Genomic DNA, 23031 nt, shown 5'->3' on the forward strand with positions numbered 1-23031 from the left:
TTGATTTACCGAACAATTTGAGTTTATCCAATGGGGGACTGAGTTACCCATGGTGGGGACAATTTTCCGGGGTACCTACTTCTTCGAGTTCCGTCGCTGAAGGTCAAGATCAGTATGAATCGTTGTTGAGAGTTGAATGAGTGAGGTGATTGTCAAGTGAAAACCGTACTTACGAGACACAAAGGAATTTCTAAGGCAAGTGATATTTGAAATTATTACCGCTTCATTGCACCTTTATGGAATAATATTCTCTCTAGACTTGTGCTCGGCTGAAAACCGTGAGCTAACCATTTCCTGCTGTATATAGCTTTCCGTTACCGTAGGGTAGCATTTGGGTCCCAGGAGGACGTTGGGCCCCCCTGATTTTTCCGATTCCTGAATATTTGACCGTTTCATTCCGATTTCCAACCGTTTGAATTATAGTTATAGGTTAGATTCGCCGAGCATAGAGTTGGGATTCCATAACCGTCAAATACCCTCACCGCCGGACTCTGTGGCCGCTGTTTGACAGTCAGCCTGCTTGAGGTCACCGAGAGAGAGAGAGAGACCGAAGGACACTGGATCATAGACAAACCACCGAGACAGAGATAGAGGGCGTACCCCGGTGAACTGGTGTTTTTAAATTTTGACCTGACTGAATTCCGTTTATTATTTTTAAAACCGTTCGTACTTTTCATTCAGTTGTGTCTTGCCTTAGTTGAAATATTTTTCCGAAACCGTGCATGTTTCTCTACACTTAGTTTAATTGAGGCTTGACTTACTTCCGTATATTTTTCCGACACCGTGCATGTTTCTTTGCACTTAGTTTAATTGAAACTTGACTTACTTCCGTATATTTTTCCGAAACCGTGCATGTTTCTTTGTACTTAGTCTAATTGAGACTTGACTTACTTCCGTATATTTTTCCGAAACCGTGCATGTTTCTTTGCACTTAGTTTAGTTGAGACTTGACTTACTTCCGGATATTTCCGAAACCGTCCATTTTCCTGAAGTGAAATTTTGCCAGCCGTCCTGCGCCGACCAGACACAGCCGTTGACGTCCACGATTTAGTCTACCTGTATATTCTCTTTTGTGTACAGTTTATTTTAATAGAAATAAATAGTTGAACATTTATTTTTGTTGCCAATTATTTTGCCAGTGAGAGTCTATTTATTAAATCAGTTTCATCTAAGAGTTTAGTTAGAAGAGGTAAGTACTCTTTCTGACGCCTAAAGACCGTTGAAAAGCAGACACTTGGAAGACGCTACCGCCCTAGTCTTCATCGATACCCTTCTCCACTGATACTCAAGTCTACCCGGGCTCTCCAATTCTTTGGGGATTCTGTGAGAGACGTGGGGTTTGACTGATTGCCCCACTGGCGCCCGAGCAACCGTAAGGAGCTGCCAGAGTACGAAAAGTCTATCACACTGCATATAATACTGTCGCCACAAGTGGAATTAGAACAATGGAAGATTTAAAAACCTTCTATTATAATAAGAAGCAAAAAGCTAGAAAATCCTTGTCAGAATATAATGTAATTTATATAATTATTAAACAATATGAGTTGACCTTTCTCTGAATAAATAATCTCACTCGATAACATGAAAATATATATAATGTTGATGTTTTCAGAATTCATGAAACACCATGCTGAGAAGAGACCATATCATAAAGAAATTATAAAGAAACTCTACTGACGGGCTAATATACAGGTCTTGTATACCTCAGTGAAGTTTTTTTTTTAGTTGAGGTTCTGAAAATTCTGTAAATAATATGTAAGTAACTGAAATGTGTATGCTATGATGATATATTGAATATTTCTGATATGAATAGTACAAATTGAACTAAGTTTATTAATTCAAAACTTTTTCACAGCTTTGACGTACCTATAGCAGATAACCATATATCTTATGTCCTAGTCAAAGCTAATGTTCTATTCGTTGTTCATAATTTCAAATTTTTGTAAATTTTTTATAGATTGCAAATAAAAATTTATCAAATCCAACAGCGTATTTCATTGATACCAATTGATTCCAAACAAAGTTCAGATGAAAACTAACATCCTGGTCACAAAACAAAACCATCCTTTTGTTTTGTCGCTCAGGATGTTTGTTTCCTGGTCTCAACAAGGTCAATATTGAAATTCCATACAAGGAATAGAATTCGAATTTCGCGCCCCTCAATTATAAAACAGAATACTGTTATTCTCAGTTTTTCTGTATTGACAATACGTTTTCAGCGCCATCTGATTGTCAAATGTGTTTTCACTGGCCAAAATGTAGTCGGTTTTTAGTAATAGCGATATGAGGGCGTTTCCTATCTTCCTACTCTATAATCTTTGATGTACGATCAATAAAATAGAAAAGTCGGTCGACGAATACAATTTTGCCTGAAATTTGCGTTTTGCCCAAACAGGAACTTTAATTTTTTTTGACAGTACATATGTAAAGGGTGTTTCGAATTTCGCGGTTTTTTTTTTAATAAATAAAACACATAATTTGCATTCGTTTTCAAAAACTTTCTATTGGTAATTGAAGTATCAGTTATAGTTATGACATTTATGAACGAAAAATAATATCTGCCAAATGGCCTCCTCTTTCAGCTCTACGGACGTCTATTCTTTTCTTCAAATTTTCAATGAAATTTTGACATAATTAAGGCTCTAACTTACTAATGACACGAACAATTTCATTCTTTAGTTCAGGAATCGATTGTGGATTATTCTTATAGACCTGGCTATTCGCATAACCTTGGTGGCCAATTGAAATCAGCGTTCCTGGAGATTATTCGTCCAGGAAATTATTGTTTCAATAAATCAACTGTGTCATTTGCAAAGTGAAGTGTAGCGCCATCCTGTTGAAAACAAATGTCCTCTTTATCAATATTCATTAATTCAGGCCATAAAAATTCGATTATCACCGAACCGGTCTCTTGAAATTTTTTAATTATTCGACCAACAGTGCTTTCAGATGGACGATTATGTAAACCATAAAATTCACGTAATTTTCCAAAAACACTTTTCACAGAACGCTGATTTTCATGAAATAATTCAACAATTTGAACTCGTCGTTGTATCGTGTATGAAGCCATTTTTATAAATGTCGTACATCATACATTTTAAATGTCAAAATACCTAGACGAATTCGGTGCGCCATCTATATTTTATTTATTCTTAAAAAAAACGCGCAATTTGAAACACCCTTTAGTTAATTGGTCTATTCAAGGGCGTAAGCAGGATTTCATCTGGGGGGGGGGGTCAATCTACGATTGATATTAATAGGAACCAGCAAACCGAATTTAAGTTTCATACTGGTAGTATTCTCCTGGGATTATGAGAAATTTTTTTCGCAATTTCCTTTTCTATGTCTTTTCTCTCAATCTTAACAAAATTCCAATGAATCAAGCAGATTCATGATTTGTCGGTGCATCAACGGTATGGTATCGGTATGCTCGGTACCGAAAGCTTACCGAGCGCCTATATTTCAATGAGCGTTTGCTAACTGGCTCGGTATGAGCGGTAGCGGGAAGGGATCGTTTCGGTTTACTGCATCTTGGTATGCTTGTCCAGTCGACGCTCGACATTTAACGCGCTTACTTGAAGGAAACAAAATGCCGGAAAGAGATATACACGTGGTGTTAGTACTGGAAATTGAAAAGTATGAAAGTATCCCGTATTGTTTAACTATAAACTGGCTGAATATTCTATGAAGGATTTTGCTTTGTTATTGCTGGAGCAATCAAATTCAAAAGCTGCACCGACAAATCTGGAAGCGGAAAAAAACAAGTCAGTGTTGTCAGAAATGTCTACTACAGTTGTATCAGCTAGCTGAGCATCACTTAGTGTTCTATTACTCCAGATGTTGTACCAGAATTCCAATTCTGCTTCTATTTCCTCAAGGTCATAAAATTCGATGAAGAAATAAGCTATTTTCCTCAGTTAAGTACAATTTAATTTAAGCATATTTAATGGGGCAGTTTTGACAGACTGAAAGGTGCACCGTGCTTCTCAGTGAATCTGCTTTTCAGTAAAGATATCATTGAGTCCAAATATGATATACCACTAAGCGTTTCCAATAGTCGCTCTCAGTTTCAGATGGTGGATTACTTCTATGTGTTTGCCTGCCAATAACTCGTGGAACTGTGATATCCGTTCGCAGTTCAAAAGCAGAGTCTCTCGCTTTCCGAAGTATTTCTTCAACTATTCGATTCGACTGCAGACTTTTTTTTTCCAATACCTGACTAATTACTTCAATATCTTGTCCAACTTTGACTAAATCCATGCTTTTTGCCTGGAGAGCGTTTACCACTGGTTTTAACACGTTGACTGTCCCATGAATCACATATGATACATAAAGATTTTCGCCAGGAGTCCATGAGTCGTATGTGATTCATTGATTCATTTAACGTTGAAGATAAATATGGTTACTTTTCATGAACGCTGCAGTATGGTCGGTTCATATGGGCTGAACGTCTTGTAGAAATATGCATTGATAACCTTAATCATAATTAACACACGTGATTCAGGAAACGTCAGCATCAAGCCTTCCATTAGACTTGAAGATTTTCAACAAGAACACTTCCTTAAATGGCTGCAGAATTAATTTTTTCATAGAATATATATTTTATCACTCAAAAGTAACCCTTCTCTTTGGATAAATGTGTTGGACGTGGGGGGTGAAAAAAAAATTAGAATGGGGACAGTCAACGTGAATTATAGCAGAATATTTTGCTATTATACGAGTAACAAGAGCTACAATAAAAGCTGACTTTATAACACAAGAATACAATTGGTAAGCTGACTTTCTCGTCGAGTAATTTCCTTCTACATAAAGCTTCTCCAAACCTTCAACGATATCTGTGAAAGATTTACTTTTGAGCTTTCAGTACCACCGCGTTTCGCGCATACGCAACACGTTATATGATTTATTGGTCAATATTGTACGCAGCACATACTTTTTCCCATTCAATTTATGGAAATATTGAAACTATAACCAAAAAATCCATCACAACCAAGTTTTCATTATTTTGAATGGAAAAATGTAACAAGATTTTCGAGAGCCGAGGGGGGGAGGCTGCTGCCTCCCCTCTGGCAAAACCATTGGGTCTATTGGTGATACCCGACGACTTAAATACAAAAAGAATAACGAAATCACATCGATGTCTCACCTGAGTTTTCATATTAGTAACTTCTGCAGAAGGTTTATCCCAAAGTTCGTAGGGAATTCCTAGATCAACTTTAACTCCTTTATCCACCAATCCATGTAAAGTTCTGAAAGTTTCACTCATTCCTTTGGCGAATCTTGTACTGTCTTTGCGTTCTTTATGAATATTGTAATTCAATATACGCTCACATATTCCGTCTAAAGTCTCGATCAGTCTTAGCTCTGATTTTTTGTATTCTTTTTTAATTTTTGGCTTCACATCGTCCACAGCATATCCTGTTTCGATCACATCATTTATTCTTCCCGTTTCATCTAGTTTGGTTTCCAACTCTATTGATAATATCTTGCAAACTGTGAAGAAAATTGAAAATTAGTAGAAAATGGCTAAAAATTAAGGAAAAAAAAACAATTTTGTATTTCGAATAAACGAGAAATACGAGAAATGGGCGTATTAAAATAATTTGATAATAATATTTATCCACCATGGAAGCATGAAATGATCATAATCTATATGTTTCCTTAAGCATTATGGTATCCGGAAAACACTTGCGATTATCAAGCCATTATCCACTGATTTTCTGTCAAACACTCATTCTCATTAATTATTTATGAGCCATTATTCAGTGGTATATCAAACTGCATATTCAATATCACAGACAGGAGCCTCTGACCATAGAGATATTATGTACAGGGTTCGGCATAAGTCTGGAATAAAATAAATATTTCTTTTACCAATTACTCAATTTTGAGGAAACTCTGAAACCCGTCATTGGATTTTTAATTACTCTCGTTTTCTGGCGATAAAATTGAATGTTTTTCTCCAACTCCTTAGCCGCAACCCTATCCAACTTCCGTTTTCCAAATGGAATATACCATATACCATGTGTGGGCTCATTGGAAAGCTCACGAAAAGTGGAATCCCACCCTAATCTTTGTTTTTCCAAACACCGTCTCAAGACGGGCTTATTCAGAATAACTACCGGGAACTTAGCCCCCAAGGTGGAGTCCTACAACGGACCATGTAAGAACACTCTTACAATCAGAACTCTGGCCAGTATAACCTGCTTTTTTGGGCAGCTGATGTTATGAATCGATGAGGACCTACTTTCTTACTGTTCATAACTAAGTGCTCTTCCACCAGACCAACAACTGGAATCGCCAAAGAAAGCACACTTATGGGGGGGCTTCAGTTTGTGGAGCTACTTTATCTGAAAAGCTAGATCTGCGTATTTCGTAAATTTTTCTATGAGAAATTCTCATCTGCGTGGCACATTTTTTTTCACCCATTTGCATCTTGATAGATTCAGTGAAAGCCGATAGATCAGTAGATAAATAAAGAGTTCTGTCTCACTTGACGACATAACCTTACAATTTGAAACTCAATAGTTGTGTTGACCATGGGGCCCTCAGAATATCGCCCCTAGTTATTTACAGAGAAGGTGTATTTTGAGGTTCTTCAGGATTATTAGATTTGGGGGGAATAATCTATTCTTGTGCTCTCTATTGGGCACCCAGCATGTCGCCCCCAGAAGCTCTGGGAATCCCTTCGAATTGGAATGCGAATGTTGAATTTCAGTTCGATATTTTCCATTCCATTCCATTGCTGTATCCCGTTACCGGGAATAAATCTACAAAAAGAAGAAGAACAAAAAATAAATTGCGAACAGACTTCTAATTTCTTAGGGCTAGTTGCGACTGTGTGCCCTCCTGTGACTAAAGAGACCCAACCGTGACCTGCAGATCCTTCCACACTCAGGGCATGGATAGTCACCAACCAGATCTGGCCGCCGCTGTATCCTTCTCGACTCTCCATTGTAACTGTGTACCAAAGACCTCCACTGTGACCTGTCCAACGCTAGTTGTTCCCAGTTATGATTGGCATTAATTGATTTTAGGGATTGATGTAGTTTATCCTTAAACCGCTTATACTGGCCTCCTGGTTTCTGGGCTCCCTCAGTGAATTCGCCATATAGGGCTATTTTGGGGAGTCTTGTGTAAGAATAGACTGAATGGAGATCACAATAGTCGATTAGACAGAGTATGAATCAATTTCTTAAAAACCGTTAGATCAATCCGAACCAAATCTTGAAATCACACAGATTTCGAATTGAGATGCATTTGTTGAACAGTTCGATACTTCCGATAGAAATGGAGAATCCCAGGTTAATGTTCATTAATTGCCATATATCTCAAAAACGTGTGGGCATTTGTAGAAAATGTATGCTCTACTACAGTGCTCTACAATGAATGCGAAAACGATTTTCAGCCCAAGGGCCCCATTATCACATGTCTACGGGTTATTGTCGAACGAAAGCAGCAATCGGTAGATTTCCATTGGGCATTTCGTAGTGTCGAGACTTATCCAGTAGACATTTGAGAATCAGCCCCAGGAGACGAGATAATAAAAAAAAACCTTTATGGCCAATTTTAACACTTTCAGCTTGCTTATTCTTTAATCATTAGCTTCAAAATTGAAAAAAAGCCACCGCGCTCGAGAATATGTACGTGATGTTTTTTTGGCGCCCTCCCAAACATTGGTAGCGTTCAGAATCATCGCCCGGTGTGCGTCCGACGTCTGAAATGGTTGTACTATTGGTTGTCGGACCGTTAAAGAGCGCGTTGGGCAACATCATTCCGAACACGATCATTATCGTCAAGCTAAAATTGTAACTTTAAGAGAATTCATAATTTTCAACATGTAATTAACCACATATATCTCAATTCGACAAGCTCGCGTATGTACAACGATCGTTTTTTCACTATTCTGACAGGCTGACATTCTCTCCTATAAGGGGTGTTTCATTGTTAAATGAACATACGGTAACCTGAGCTAGAACTACCCTAGGCGAGTCCAAAAACCCCATATTAGATAAGTCTAATCAATTCCATAACCGACATACAGGGTGCTTCATGTATTCATCTAAAATTCGAATTTCTCATAACTTTTGAACCAACCAGTATAGTCGGTTGATATTGATGACAGAACAGATTGTCTTAGATTTGTAACCAAAATAAGCAAAGAAAACATTTCTCACTTCGCTTTCCCGGGTGTTTCCTTTGAGCAAAATTATGTGCGGGACAATGAAATCTACTGAATCTCATTGAAAATTCTCTTCTCTGTAATATCTCCATCATATCAAAAAATTTTGTTATACAGGGTGTTGAATCCCAGCTTGAGAGATGTCCCATATTTTTAAATTACGGACCTGGAATTTTTTGGAAATTTAAATGTAAATCTATCGACATGTGCAAGTGAATCATATATTCCAAATATCAACCGACTATACTGGTTGGTTCAAAAGTTATGAGAAATTGAAATTTTAGGTGAATACATGAAGCACCCTGTATCTCGGTTATGGAATTATGTAGACCTATCATATATGGGTTTTTTGGACTCGCCTAGGGTAGCTCTAGCTCAGGTTACTGTATGTTCATTTACCACTGAAACACCCTGTATAGTGGTCTAATTTTTGGTAGAGGTGCTCTACAGTGTCCATGGTATATCCCCTTATATTAATCTGACGCGCTCGAGTAAACCTCAAATTTCCCTCTTGGGCTCTCCAACTATAAGTGAAGTGGGTATTTTGAAATTCTCTGCAATACAACTTAGAAAGAATTCAACTCAAATCATAATCTTAGGGAGATCGGCCACCGAATGCGAAGTTGAGAGTTTTCAATGCTAATATAATCGACAAGCTACGAATCGAGTGACGTAGCTCATCATTTAGCATTGAAAACGCTGAGCTTCGTTCAACTTCGCAACAATCTCCCTTATGCGTGTACTGGCCAGACACAAGCTCTCTATCAAATTTAGAACTCTGCTTAGAGAAGCTCGAAAATAAATTCCAGAATCTTTTGAAAGAAGGAGCAAACTTCTCCACAGTCAGTAACTTTAACGTCAATATCCTATTTTCTGAAACTTTTTAGGGTTTTCAATCCCAATCTCTGGAACAAAATCAATTAAAAAATTGAAATAAACGATGTGCAAATGCGTATATTCTTGCACTGATTGATTTTGTTCCAGAGATTGGGAGTGAAAACCCTAATAAGTTTCAAAAAATGCAGAATCCTCCCAGATTGAATTTCAATCGATATCTGTCGATATCTTATCTCGAACTCGGAAAACCGAAGCCTCATCGAAAGCTGCGGAGTACAAGCACACATTTGGCAAACTACCTGCGTCACTCGCTCTAGAACTTGTAACCATTCAAAGTGAGAGAAGTACATGGTAACATCAAAAAAATGATTAAAGAACTTCCTAAGAAACCAGTGCAATTATTAACATATACTTATTCAATGCAATAATATGGCTGAATTACTGGCGTCGACAACATATTGACAAATACTCATTATGATAACACAGCTTTTTTCAGGCTCATCTATCCTACCATCATTCCCAGGAAGTAAGATTCCAGATTCCACTAAAAAACACAGGAACCAAGTTAATCAAATCCCATAGGAAATACACAGAAAAAACCATCCTGTAATTTTGCCACTGCATGGAATTCTGTGTTTACATATAAACTTTTTGAATGAGCAGCTCTCAAGCATTCACACCTTTGAGTTAATACTCAATGATAGCACTCAGTTCCTTATACTCATATATCTATTATATTCTATATCGATAATGGGACCTCAATAATTGAAGCCAGCCCGTGGCAGAAATATTAAGAATAAAAATACCTGATTAGTTCTGTCTCTTTCTGATACATGGTTTTATGAATTGATAGGAATGAAATGATTTTACTTCACAACCATTCGAATATTTTCGACCTTAACCTATCAATATGTTGATATTGGTTTGAATCAGGTTCAAACTCAGGTTTGCATTACGTAGTATAATTTGTATTTCTTCGTTGATTTCTAATAACTAGGAGTCAAAATTCTTGAAACTTCATCATACTAGAAGTCAAAATTCTTGAAACTTCATCATTTAGCAACACTAGACGCTCGGATTCATAACAAAAGTGAAATATTATGTGTAATCCACAGAAAACCTGCGGAGTGCGGAGACTAACAAAAGTGATGTTGAATCAACAAAATTGTATAGGACTGTGAATACATTTTTCTAGGTTGTTCACTATCGTATATTGTCTGCATTGTATCTAGATAAGTCTGTTATTGTCTTGAAATTCAGTTGGGAGTTGAGGTAATAATTCTAGTTCAATTTATATGATTGTTTTTTCAGCACTGAAATAGTGAAATATCTAAATCGACATCTATATATATAAAGCTCAACTGTAGTTACTAGTATCTACAAGTTTTTCATCTTCCGGCAATATTCTTATTGCCAAATTGATTATTGTATTGCTTCTATTGAAGCATGGCTCTTTTAATGAGCACTCTGTACTTTTATATATAAAATATAACTACATATTACATTGAATGTTGACCAAAGAATATTTTTTATTGGGTATTGAGTAGATTTACAAGAGGGGAAATTCAGGAGGTGAGATAAGTATGATGTTGACACAAACACGCAATATTGAAACTGGTATGAAACAGTAATATTAAACGAAATTGTTATTATGTCACTCTTGAGTTTACTGAGTATAGACAATACCATTCCTATTCGGCACTTATTATTTCACAAATCATAATAATATTGAGTGAATAGTTTTGATGCACTCATTTGGTTTGATCTCTTTTCGTTGATTTATCTGAAAGTTGAAAAAAACGGATAAATTCTCGATGAATTCAATATTCATTAACTTTCGCGTCGAATAAAATTTTTCTCAAAATGTGTACAAGAATTTGAAATAAATCATCATTCGAATTCATTCAACGTCAAATATGAAAACAAACTAACCAATATCTTGATTGTCATTTTCGAACTTCTAATTCGCGCATGCGTACAAGTGGATTCCTCCCAACGATTTGGCTTAACTTTTTGTCGTAGTCTAGAACGCGTGTTATCGATATTGGTATAATAGATATATGCTTATACTCTGGCTTCTCTCTTTTTCCAATCGCTTTAGGCATTTTTATAATGTTAATCATATTAGTCGAGTTGTGATGACATTAACGACATTTCATGACTGCCAACCTTACTCTGTTCTAGTTACAAAAACCTCCAAATCGAAACCCAAACGAAAACATTGGCAATGTATATTCCCTCGTAATTCAGTACGCCGGCTTGCTTATTGTAAGCAACATGTGTGTAACGAATTGAGAAGTTGGGAGCACGCTCAGTTCACTATAGAAATGATGCCAGCGGTAAAATAATGAAGTAGGATCACACCTAAACAAGGAGGCAATGAATACAATAATAATAATAATGCAATATTATTGTATTCATTGCCATATATTCCTAGAGTCTTCTTTTTTCACATGGCAATCCCTATGTTCAGACTGGAATTTTGGTAATCTGTATACATAAGTGTTTGTATACCAATTTAAAATACATCTTCGAAATCCAGAGAAAGACGATACTTTTGGATAACATGATTTCATTTGCACATACAGACACACTTGTTTTCTATATTCTGCAAGTGAAAATAAGAATCTGTATACCTGCTCTATATTTTTTTGTAATTAAATAAATCATATTACCCCCTTTGGATGAATGGAAATAGTGCTAATTGCTTTTCTATTAATCAATTCGTTTGTAAAACCAACTTCATGTTCACTCTCATGAAGAAGCTATCTTTGGAGCTCATCCTCACCCATCCTAGTGAACATCAAATACAGATTGTTGGCACCTGGCACCACAATTAAAGCGATCTATTGTCTATTGTGGCACACAAACAAGCTCAGAGAGCTAAACTTCGCTCTCAAGTCCCATCTTACTAAGGAAAGAGATAATGTCAGAGGAGGAATGATTCTTGAGTTCCTCTAGATCTCGCTTGAGAGAGCCAAAGACTCCAAGTCTGATCCTGTCTACTGCCGGGCAGTCACAGAGGATGTGCTCAATGGTTTTATCCTTCTCTAGACAGAGCCTGTAGAGTGTTTCTTAGATGATACTGAGATAATGTAGGTGAGCTCTGAGTCTGTGATGTCCCAATAAGGCCCAGTTTCACAATATATGGTTAACCCAAAGTTATGTAGTGACCAGTGGTTAAATCAAAAATTCTGTTTCACAAAGTGTGGTTTATCGTTTGACCTAAAGTAGACTTGTGGTTTACTTAACTCCGAAAATTTTATGAGTTAACTATAAGTTGCCTGGACATAGAAGTTTCGTGGCGTATGCTTTTCTGCATAGATAACATATTTTGAGTTCTGTCAGAGACAAGTCAGCATTTCTTCGAGATTACTGGTTAGGAAGCGTTTCACATGTATTGGGTGTTTATTAGTTATTATTTACGATTATCGTGGACGATTATGATGTGAATACTTATAATAGTGATGAGGAAACAGTGAGGCCCAGAAGATTTGGAGCTAGGAGAATTATTTTGAGTAATATGTCGACCGGGATTTCTTCTGTAGATTCAGAAACACAGTGGAAAGGAAAGCAGTTGGAAGCGAAGAATCTCGGCTCCTTCAATGAGAATATTAAAAGTATAGATGCAATGATGATGATTAAGTCCACAGTTTTTTTACATAACATATCTTGTAAGGAAAAAAGGACAAACTCCTTCATGAGGAGAAAAAGAAGCAATGAATTCATATCAAAATGTTGCTGTGCCCCCTATAGGGGATCAATTATTGTCAAATAATAGAACTAGAAGAACTAGACTGAATCTTATGAATAGTTATCATGAAAATATGTTGAATTAGAGTGGTGAAATTTGAATTTTTGAAATAGATCAAAGCATCTCAATTCAAACTCAAATAATCAATAAAAATAGGCTTTTGAAGAATTGTTGAGGAAAACACCTAGATAGATATAAATTATTTAAGGAACTTTAAGTTATAAATACAAAACTCCATTTTGTTTGAATTTTTAAATAAAGTAATAATTTCTATTGGTCCAGCACAGTTGCACTGTTTTTTCTTATTTCGCACAAGAAAAAACGAACGCTTCAGCTTCACTTAAATAAAAATCCAAACGAGAAATAACCTGTAGGCAATTATGAAACTCATATCAGCACAGAACATCAAACATTCGTACGGTGCTCATACGTTTTATTCATACTCATAACAATTTCTATATTCTTAAGTTCTTGTTTCACAGAAATACGAAATGTCAATAATAAATAACCCAAAAGTAGATCTATCGTACACAAAAAACATTACCAACCCTCAGAAAAAAATTTTAACCGATAGTCAAAAAACCATCACTCATTTTTTTGTTTTGAAACGAGCATCTTTTTAAACCTTGGGTTAACTCAAAGGTAGTGATTAATAAACCACCACTGGTTACCAATGATTGTGAAACTGGGCCTAAGACTGCCATTATAGATCTCAGAATGGTTCTAGAAAATCCTAGTCATTGCTTTGTATATAAACTGGGAGGCTCTGAGATGGTCCTATGCAAGTGACGTGGTCCAGAACAGTCTTGGAACCCCTGCCTTATCCAGCTGTTGTTTCCTTTCCTTACTAAGGATTCAGAAACTACTATAATTGGTTCTGGGCCAATAAAAGAACATCAAGTAACTCAGTTTTTAGTTTACTGTTCCTTGTATACTAGATAACTCTGGGTTAGTCTCTACCAACAGCTTTTGTTACCACATAAAAAAAAATTAATATAAAAATACTTCCTAACCTAGTGATGAAAAAAAAAAAGAAATAATGTCAGTTCGCAAATTAATTGAAATGTTATGTCAATTTCTATAAAAATAATTAAAATATTTTAATACTTATGAGTTATGCTGTTTTTATATAGACTTTGTCGTCGATTTCTTATTGAATAAAGTACAGTATGAAAAATAGATTGGTGCATGTCTCTTCAGGAGACTTGTAGTTGAATCATTCAAAACATCTTTTTTTACCTTCACATCTGTTGGCATACACAACTCCTTCATCCTCTTCTGACACAGCTGCTGAATTCTTCATAAAACTACAGTATATAAATAACAGAACGAAGATTTTACAATTCATTTTTGTTCATTGAAGTGTTCTTTTGATATTTCCTTCGGAAAGAATACAAATTTGTTAAAGTACCTAGTCGTTTTCTTTAAAATTCAAATGGATATGAAATTCGGTACACTTTTGGAAGAAGTCATATTATCATAAATGATAACAAATCCATTATTAATTGCTACTCATAACTCTTATCAAATTAAATCAACTGAAATTAACCTTTCTTTGTGGTTGGGTTAGGGAACACAGAAATAAAATGTCAAATTTCTGTGCTCCTTTGATTTCACAATAGGCGCTTTCTTTTTGGTGCTTCATGCACCGGTACAGCTCCGGGCTTCTCGCCCCTGAACTGTTCCCAAATAAAACGGTTATTAGTGCGCCACTAGCGTCTACTTCTTGTGCCTTACAAACATAGACATAGAGACATGGACTGAGCAATGCCAGCATGAAATTGGCTATTTATTAGAAAGAGAGAAAAGCTCGTCGGGACATACCTTTCTCTTTTTTGTTCACATAGAGGTGAGTGTAGACCAATCAAAATTCTAGAAAAAGACAACTGCATTCCCGACGTGTTTTTCTCTCTGTCACTTTTTTTGACCGTATTTCATGCATAGATATAAAGGGAAGGCACAGTCCATGTCTCTATGTCTATGCTTACAAATGAACCCAGAACACAGAGTGTCCGACCAATATTTGTAATCATATCTCTATGGTCCGCAGCGCGGGCAAATTAAAAGGTTTAATAATATTTGGAACCGTTTCCAGTTTTATGTTGTTTAATAATAGGAATAGCAGAGACAAACTCTGTCTCTGGGAATAGGCAGATAAACAAGATTAGGCTCAGGCTCTCTTTCATCAATCATCATTGGATTGGCAAAGGATACATTTTATTTTAAATAATATACGTTATCATGGTTAAATATAAACACTTTCAGAGATATCAGTATTAATGAGGAATGATGTGCAACTACTTTGGAATTACAAAATAGCATTCTTATGTTATAATTATGAGAATAAATATATGTTATGTTCCTCAGTTGAGTAGAAAAGCTCCATCTTCCGCTGAGGTTAAAATAACGACCTATTATCATTAGCAAAATTTTTCCAGCGTGTGAATTAAATCTTTCTGTGAGTATTTATTCCAGGGGATGGTATAATGAACTGACAATAAACCTTAATTCAGAAAGGGATTCTATGGAATTGGGATCAATGATACGTCAAAGAAAATTTTAAATAGTTTATTGAAACAGGTACTGTATTCTACACAGATTAAGGAGAATGATTTTTTTTTCTTTGATTTTTCATTTCTGGTTGAAAACAGTGATCTTTGTGGAACAATTTTCATATAATGTGGAATTCTACTTGTAGAAGGTACGGAATCATTAGAATCTAAAGCTGCGAGTGTAGGTGAAACCGGAGCTAAATTATTTTTAATGACTTGAAGTTTGGTAGGAGAATGTCTGTTCCTCAAATGACTCGCAATTTCGTTCCTGATATCTTCCTTCTCCTTCTCTACGGACCTCTTCAAGTCTCTTTTCCTATCAACTTCATTTAGAATTAAATTCTTCTCTTTTGTGTCTTCACACTCCTTCACCTACTACTGTCTAAAACAGGGGATACATTAAAATTAACCACTACTTTGAAGTATAATAACAGAGAAGTGCACTCAAATAGTTTTTATCTTTTTTTTCCTGTATCATTGAAGATATATGTATAGAACCCTAATAAAATTTTCCTCTGCTTGCACCGAGATCTGGAACAGGTTCTACGATCTGCTTCTTGTTGCCATTTATTTATACCTGCTTTATTGTAAAAGTTGATTGTAAAAGTTGCTATTTCTCCCTTTCAAAAGAATATCTAAAGATGATATACACCCTGCTATTATAAGGACAATATTTCCTACAAGCACCCAAACATAATACATAAATATCCATAACAAGCTTTGTGAAAAAAATAGAAATAGAAGAAGAGGATAGTAATGTGCTAAATGTCCTAAACCCAATAATGAAATTTTTTTTATATTACCTTGATAGTTGACTTCTTCCTATGCAACATGTGGTATAAAATAACTATTCTCAATCTTCAATGGCATTATCATATTGCTACAATGTTAAACCACTCACCAGTATCAGTTTGAAAGTTTGGTCCTCCATGCCGAAGTAGATTTTCTTTCCTTGAAGCAGAAACTAGGTGAATCAATACAAGAGCAGATATATTCATGTATATGTTCGGATGTTCATTCTGTTCATCGAGTGCAATAATTCGTTGAGGTGTCCATACACGACAAGATTTAAATATGTCGCAGAATAATGTTGCTGATTGTCCTGTGTGCAATGAAGTCGTCACGGTGAACAATAAAACAATTCATTGCTCTATGTGCAAGAGACGTTTTCATGGTTCATGTGTAGGGGTAAAAGATGCATTTTGTAAAGCTGTACAGGAAGTGAGGAATTTCCATTTTTTCTGTGATGCCTGTCTCAGCCAGTTCGACGATGAAAATGAGATAGGGGATAGGTTGGCAGCTGTCAATAATGTAGATACGGATGATAACTTAGACAAGATGATCACCCTGATGAAAACCACCCTGGTCGGAGAATTAGAATCCCATATGAATACTTTGAGGAAAGATGTCGAAGTTTTAAGGGACAGCAATGTTGATCTCGTAAGATTGTTAACTTCTATTAATCCGCCCGTCAGAACATCTGCGGCGGCTGTCAGCCTTGAGAACGCTGCTACCACTCAGAAATCTATAAGCGTTTCAATGATAAATGGGACGAAGACCGCTGATCCAACTGAGGAGGCTACATCGAGTGCATGGAAGGACAAAAGGACTAAACAAGCTAACAAGTCCAAATTTCGAAAAGATGGACAAGGTATGGCTGAGAAGCCAGCCGAAACTCAGAATATTCCGGTCACTATAAATGCTTCGCATTCATTCGCTAATTCTAAGAATGAATTAATCAAGGGTAAGGGAACAACCAACCCGCTTCTACAGGCTGCCCCAGAGGGAAGAAACTGGATCTGGATTGGTGGACTGTCTGATGCTACTACCGAGTCAAGTGTTTTGGCCTATGGCAAAGAAAAATGGCCAGATAAGGAGTTCTTGTGTTTCGACCTGAAGTCTAAAAGCAGGAGGAAATCGTTTAAATTTGGCAGTAAAATGGTCTCTTTGGAGGAACTTCTGGACGCGAAGATGTGGCCGGAGGGAATTACCGTTCGTCCATTTCGGAGTATCCAATCATAAAAGAAATTTACCCAGTATTGGTATTAACTCCAAATTGGAGATTACATGCGATAGTTTAGGCAATGTAATCTCATGTTATTATCAAAATGTTAGGGGACTTAAAACTAAAACTATTAATTTCTATAAATCTTTATCTTTGTACAATTTCGATATTATTTTGTTGACAGAAACTTGGTTATCATCTAATATTGCCAATTCTGAGTTATTTGATGATAGATATTCAGTATATCGTAAGGATAGGGATTCATTCACCAGCGATAAAAAGACAGGGGGTGGAGTTCTGGTGGCTGTTCATAAAAGGGCAGCTTCCCGAATTTTACTTCCCGAATTTGATGATTTGGAGCATGTAATTGTTAAAGTTAATTATGGTAATTTGTCATTGTTGTTATCAGTTGTCTATTTTCCTCCCTGTAGTGATTTAACTTCGTATGAAAAATATGGGGAAGATATTGAGAACTTGCTGGATAAATATGACGAGTTTGACGTGCTGTGTTGTGGCGACTTTAATCTGCCGGGCATGTGTTGGGACTATTCAGAATCGTTTAAATTTGCGACAGGTCAACGAAGTATTCAATTCTAATAATGTTTTACTCGATATAATTTGTACATCATTGGAATCTATCAAAGTGGAACCAGCCGACGAACATTTAGTTCCTTGTGATAAACACCATCCAGCGTTATATTTTGAAATTCTTACCTATAACAGATCCAATTTAAGTAAACCGTTGTTTACATTTTTTGACTACAAGAACGCTGATTATGAATCATTAAACAACTTTTTCAGTAGTATTCATTGGGATGATGTTTTCTTTAATATTGTGGATGTTGATTTGTTCGCTGAGAAATTTTACGGGATTATTATGGGAGGTATTGACTTATATGTCCCTAAAAAAGTGTCCAGATCTTATTCATTCCCTTGCTGGTTTTCATTAGAGCTGAAAACTTTAATATTCAAAAAGAAAGAGGCACACAAAAGGTACAAGAAATTTGGCAGAGAAGAAGATTACCATATTTTTTCTCTTTTAAGAGATAAATGTAGAACCTTATCAGAATCTTGTTATACCGAATATCTGAATACAGTACAACATTCTATCAACTCTGATCCTAAGTTTTTCTGGAAGTTCATCAACGATCGAAAAACTGAAAAAGGATTTCCTTCTTCTATGTATTTAAATGGTGTTGTTGCTGATTCTGATGGGGATATTGCGGAGTTGTTTCGGTTGAATTTCTCCGGGATTTATGTAAATTCACCAGCCAGGGATATATCTTTTGTCGCGGACAATACAGTGGACGTCTTTAATTGCCCTTGTTCCTTAGATGACGTCCGGAATCAACTGATGGCTCTCTCGAGTCGAACCGATTCTGGTCCTGACAATTTATCCGCCTTATTCTTGAAGAGTTGTAGGGATTCTCTTTTGGTTCCCATTTGGTCCTTTTTCAACTTATCGTTAGCTTCGGGGGCGTACCCCTCATGTTGGAAACACAGCTATGTTCTACCAGTTTTTAAGTCCGGGGATAGCAGTAACATAGAAAACTACAGACCCATTAGTAAAATTTCATATTTGCCCAAAGTACTGGACTCTATAGTTACGTCCAAGTTAACTCCAATGTTTAAGCAGATTATAATTAATGAAAAGCATGGTTTCGTTTCGAGAAGGTCTACCACAACTAATCTTCTGGTTTATGTTGATGGGTTGTGTGGAGCGCTTGAGAGAGGACACCAGGTGGACTCCGTTTATACCGACTTTTCTAAGGCCTATGATAGAGTGGCCCATTGGATCTTCAAATTGAAAATCGAAGCACTTGGGGTGAGAGGACAGCTGTTAAGTTGGTTGGTTGACAGAATTAAAGGCAACAAATTGAGGGTGAAGATTTTCGATGTTTGTTCTGGAGAGTTTGAAGCAATATCTGGGTTGCCTCAGGGTTCTTCTCTGTCTCCTCTGTTGTTTTTATTATTTATCAATGATGTATACGAGGTTTTATCATACTGCTCTTTTTTATTGTTCGCCGATGACCTGAAGCTTTTTCGGGAGATTATTAGCTATTCAGATTGCTCACTGATACAAGCCGACTTGGATGCATTGATGTGTTAAGAACGAAATGAAACTGAACATAACCAAGTGTAAAGTTATGCGTTTCTTCAGGGGTTGGTCCCCAATTGAGTTCAGTTACTATATTTCGGGGCAACTTTTGGATGGGGTAGAGGTTATAAGGGATCTGGATGTCTACTTCGATTCCAAGCTTGATTTTGTTTCCCATATCAATTTAACCATTCGTAAAGCTTTCAGAATGCTGGGTTTCGTTAAACGGAATACAAAAGATTTTAATGACATCGATGCTATAAAAAACATATATGTAGCTAACGTCAGGAGCATTTTGGAGTACTGCTCTACCGTTTGGTCACCATACTACCAGGTCCACAGTGATAATATTGAGAGGGTACGGAAAAAGTTTTTGAGGTGGATAGGATATAAGCGGGGCATTCCGTCGAGTGAAATTGACTATGGTTTATTGATGTCCGGCTCATCCTTGAAACCTCTTCACGAACGAAGAAAAAATTTCGGGATAATGTTTGTTTATAAGCTCCTTAATGACCTCATTGATTGTCCCTATCTATTGGAAAGATTGAATATTAATGCAGTAAATGTTAATTTGCGTCATAGAAATTTTTTCGTACCTGAGTTTCATTCCAGGAACTATTCTTATAACAACCCGGTGGATAGGGCAATGAGAGCATCTAATGAATCGGGTTTGGATTTGCTGAATGAGTCCCTATTCGCTATCAAAAGATATTTCAATGATTCTTGAAAAAAAAAAAACAATGTTCATTTTTTTTGTGTTTTCTGGGCCTTCAGCTGAGCTGTGTTATTTTTGTTGTTTTATTATTGTGCATTATTTCTCGTTATCATGTAAAATGGTTGTACCGTTTAAATAAATAAATAAATAAATAAATAAATAAATGTATGCAGATGTTACACAATGTACATTTAAGTTGGCATTTTTGGCAATCGCTGTCTGTTTTTTGAATAAATGTTTTCTTCAGATGTATTTGAAGGTATTTTCCATCCATCTTCACATTCTATCAATAAATTTTTATCCAAGCTGGTCATAGTTTCATGACGAACTCTTATTTCTTTGACTTTTACTGCAGATTTATGACGGGATATAAGTCTGTCAACAAATTGCACGATTGCACATATTCCCTTATCTAGTCTTTTAACTTTCTTTCCTTTGAGGTACATATATTTAAGAGTCTTATGAAATCTAGAGAGATGCATATCAGTATTAATACCAGCATGGAGTCTGTAAGCATATGCCCAATTTTCTTTGAAGTAATTGATACAATCTGTTACATCTGGATCATCACATTGGTTTAGGAAATTGAACAGCTTTCTACGTAAAGCTTGTTGATCTACCTCATGTAAAATACTATGCAACTGGTTATGAACTTCATTCTGAAATAGTGATGAAAATATGATAGACTGTATATTATGACTAAATTTTATAGAAGAATACCTACCTACCAATTGGTAACTACCACTACCAGAAGATGAATCTTCACCGTGGATCTTCTGATGGTTCGTGAAATTATTTTTATCACTAAAGTTCTTTCTACAATGGCAGTTATAATTATATTTCGCTGCATTTTTGTACAAGTTAGGAGCGATTTCAGTAGTTTCATCTCTGTGAAAATTCCTGGCGTGTCAAACTTAATTGATATGTTGGAATTGCAAAACACCTTGCCGCATTTATAACACAGACTATTCATTTCTGCTGATTGGGGGGTTTCAAAACGTGAACTTTATATACGAAAATCCGCTTTGCGTTAATTTAATTAAATTTGAATTTTGACATTCAGGAACATATGACCGCGCACATCATAACTCCCACTTCCCACTACAGATGGCAGCACAGCAGGGATAAATGACAAATGAAGGTTCATTTGTAAAGCACAGGAAATAGACGCTAGTTTAGTGCGCCAACTGCGCGCAGCGAGTTGGAGTTGGAGTTCTACTCTGTAATCTGTGGAGTTGGATGATCAGCTGTTGAGCAAAATGACAAGAGACAAGTCCGGATTCGCGGTTCTTTGGATTATTTGTTTTAAGTTTGACGTTAAAGTCGTTGATTATTAATAAGTTCCACTATTTTTTCGAAATCTATTGCCATATATTCGGTTGAAAAACTTGATTTGCCGGGTAAACATTACCCTTTCTTTGCTATGGAGAGTGAAAATATACGAAATACTGGAAATGTCTGTAGATATAAAACTTGAAAAAATTATTTAACAATGATTTCATCTCTTAAAGCTTCGTTAATAATCCTCTTTGGTAAAAGTAGGTGAAGAGTGTTCTGATTTTACGAAAATTGCATTCAAGTACGTGAAATATCAACTTATTTGAAATGAAATGCTACATTTTCACTGATGGGCGCTACTAAACTGAAGCTTGTCGTTTATTCATTTGATGGATCTCTAAAAATTATGCATTCATGAAAAAAAATGATTAATTCACTCTTCAAACCTGAAAGAACGAATCCTATCTTCATTCAAAATCATTCAGTTCTAATTCCATCTAACATTGATTCTTTATTCATTTACTCAATAAAAAAACTAACTGATAGCTTCAATTGACGAAAAAATCAATCTTAGGTGGTCCATAAGGTGTATTACAGCCTTTTTATAGTATTAATCCACAAATTTCAATAATACACGACTTCTGATTTGATGACATACGTAAACATAACCAAAAAGTTTGTTTACGGGCTTCAAGCCCTCGACGTGCACCAGCATTTCGGTTGGTGCAAGAGGGGGCAGGGGAAGGGAACGCGAGCTGCTCCGGTGCTTCACGCCCCAATCAAAAAGCATAAAGTAAGTCAAGATGGGTCTGTTCTGTGTCAAAAAGAACGCGTCGGTGCTCGAGCGAGATGCACCGGAGCTGCCCAGGAGCTGCTCAAACGGTCAAAAAGAAAGCGTAAAATCAGTCATAGCCTACTAGAAGTTCGAGGCCGTAATGTTAGACGTTGCCGTTGTTACCATCGGAGGGTCACGAAGCACGGCATATAGATGTAGAGTTCCAGAATTACATCTCGGAGGAAAGAGAGCGAGCAGACTTTGCTCTGATTCGTAGATAGACGTAGATCTGCGCTCTGATTGGACGGTATGACGTAGCAGATTAAAAAGATGCGATTCTGGAACGAGCCAAGAGAGAGAGTGCACGGATTTGATAGGCAACTTCAACAGTTTTCGATTCAATTCCGATTTGCTTTCAATTCACTTTAAAATTAAGAACTGTAGGGAGGAAAACAATACAGCATTTAGTTTATTTGCGATCAGTTTCATAATGTTTTATCGCAAATAATCCAGAACTCACCACGAGGAGGTAGCTGTAGTATTGAGTTCCACAAGATTACAATCAGAATAAGTATTATTCGATTTTCTCGGGCATTAAAACTGAATCAAGCATGCGATTGAAATGAAATCATTTCTTAAAATAGAATAAAATGAAAATGATTTGCCGGATGAGGAAGTGTTAATGAATAAGAGTCTCTAATCAACCGATGGGAATCTGGAAATTGGAAATGAATTAGAGATGCCCACAAAAAAATTCTGTTGAATAAATTGGTTTCGGTGAAACGACTAATTTTAGTTGTTGACTTAAGAATGATATTTTTCTGATTATTTTAGC

The 23031-nt window shown here is 36.3% G+C and overlaps 1 protein-coding gene across 1 annotated transcript in view; it reads right to left on the minus strand.

The window, feature by feature from the left end:
• The window catches only part of LOC123317204 (protein canopy 4), a 37044-nt gene extending 22696 nt beyond the window's left edge, over positions 1 to 14348 (minus strand). The window contains exons 1-2 of the mRNA XM_044903615.1: positions 14013 to 14348; positions 5147 to 5493 (exon numbers count right to left, since the gene is read on the minus strand). Of these exons, the coding sequence (XP_044759550.1) occupies positions 5147 to 5493; positions 14013 to 14121 (456 nt within the window). The 5' untranslated portion in view covers positions 14122 to 14348. The remainder of the gene's footprint in view (positions 1 to 5146; positions 5494 to 14012) is intronic.
• Positions 14349 to 23031: the final 8683 nt, after the last annotated feature.

The sequence above is a fragment of the Coccinella septempunctata genome, chromosome 7, assembly GCF_907165205.1.
Source record: "Coccinella septempunctata chromosome 7, icCocSept1.1, whole genome shotgun sequence".
NCBI lineage: Eukaryota > Metazoa > Arthropoda > Insecta > Coleoptera > Coccinellidae > Coccinella > Coccinella septempunctata.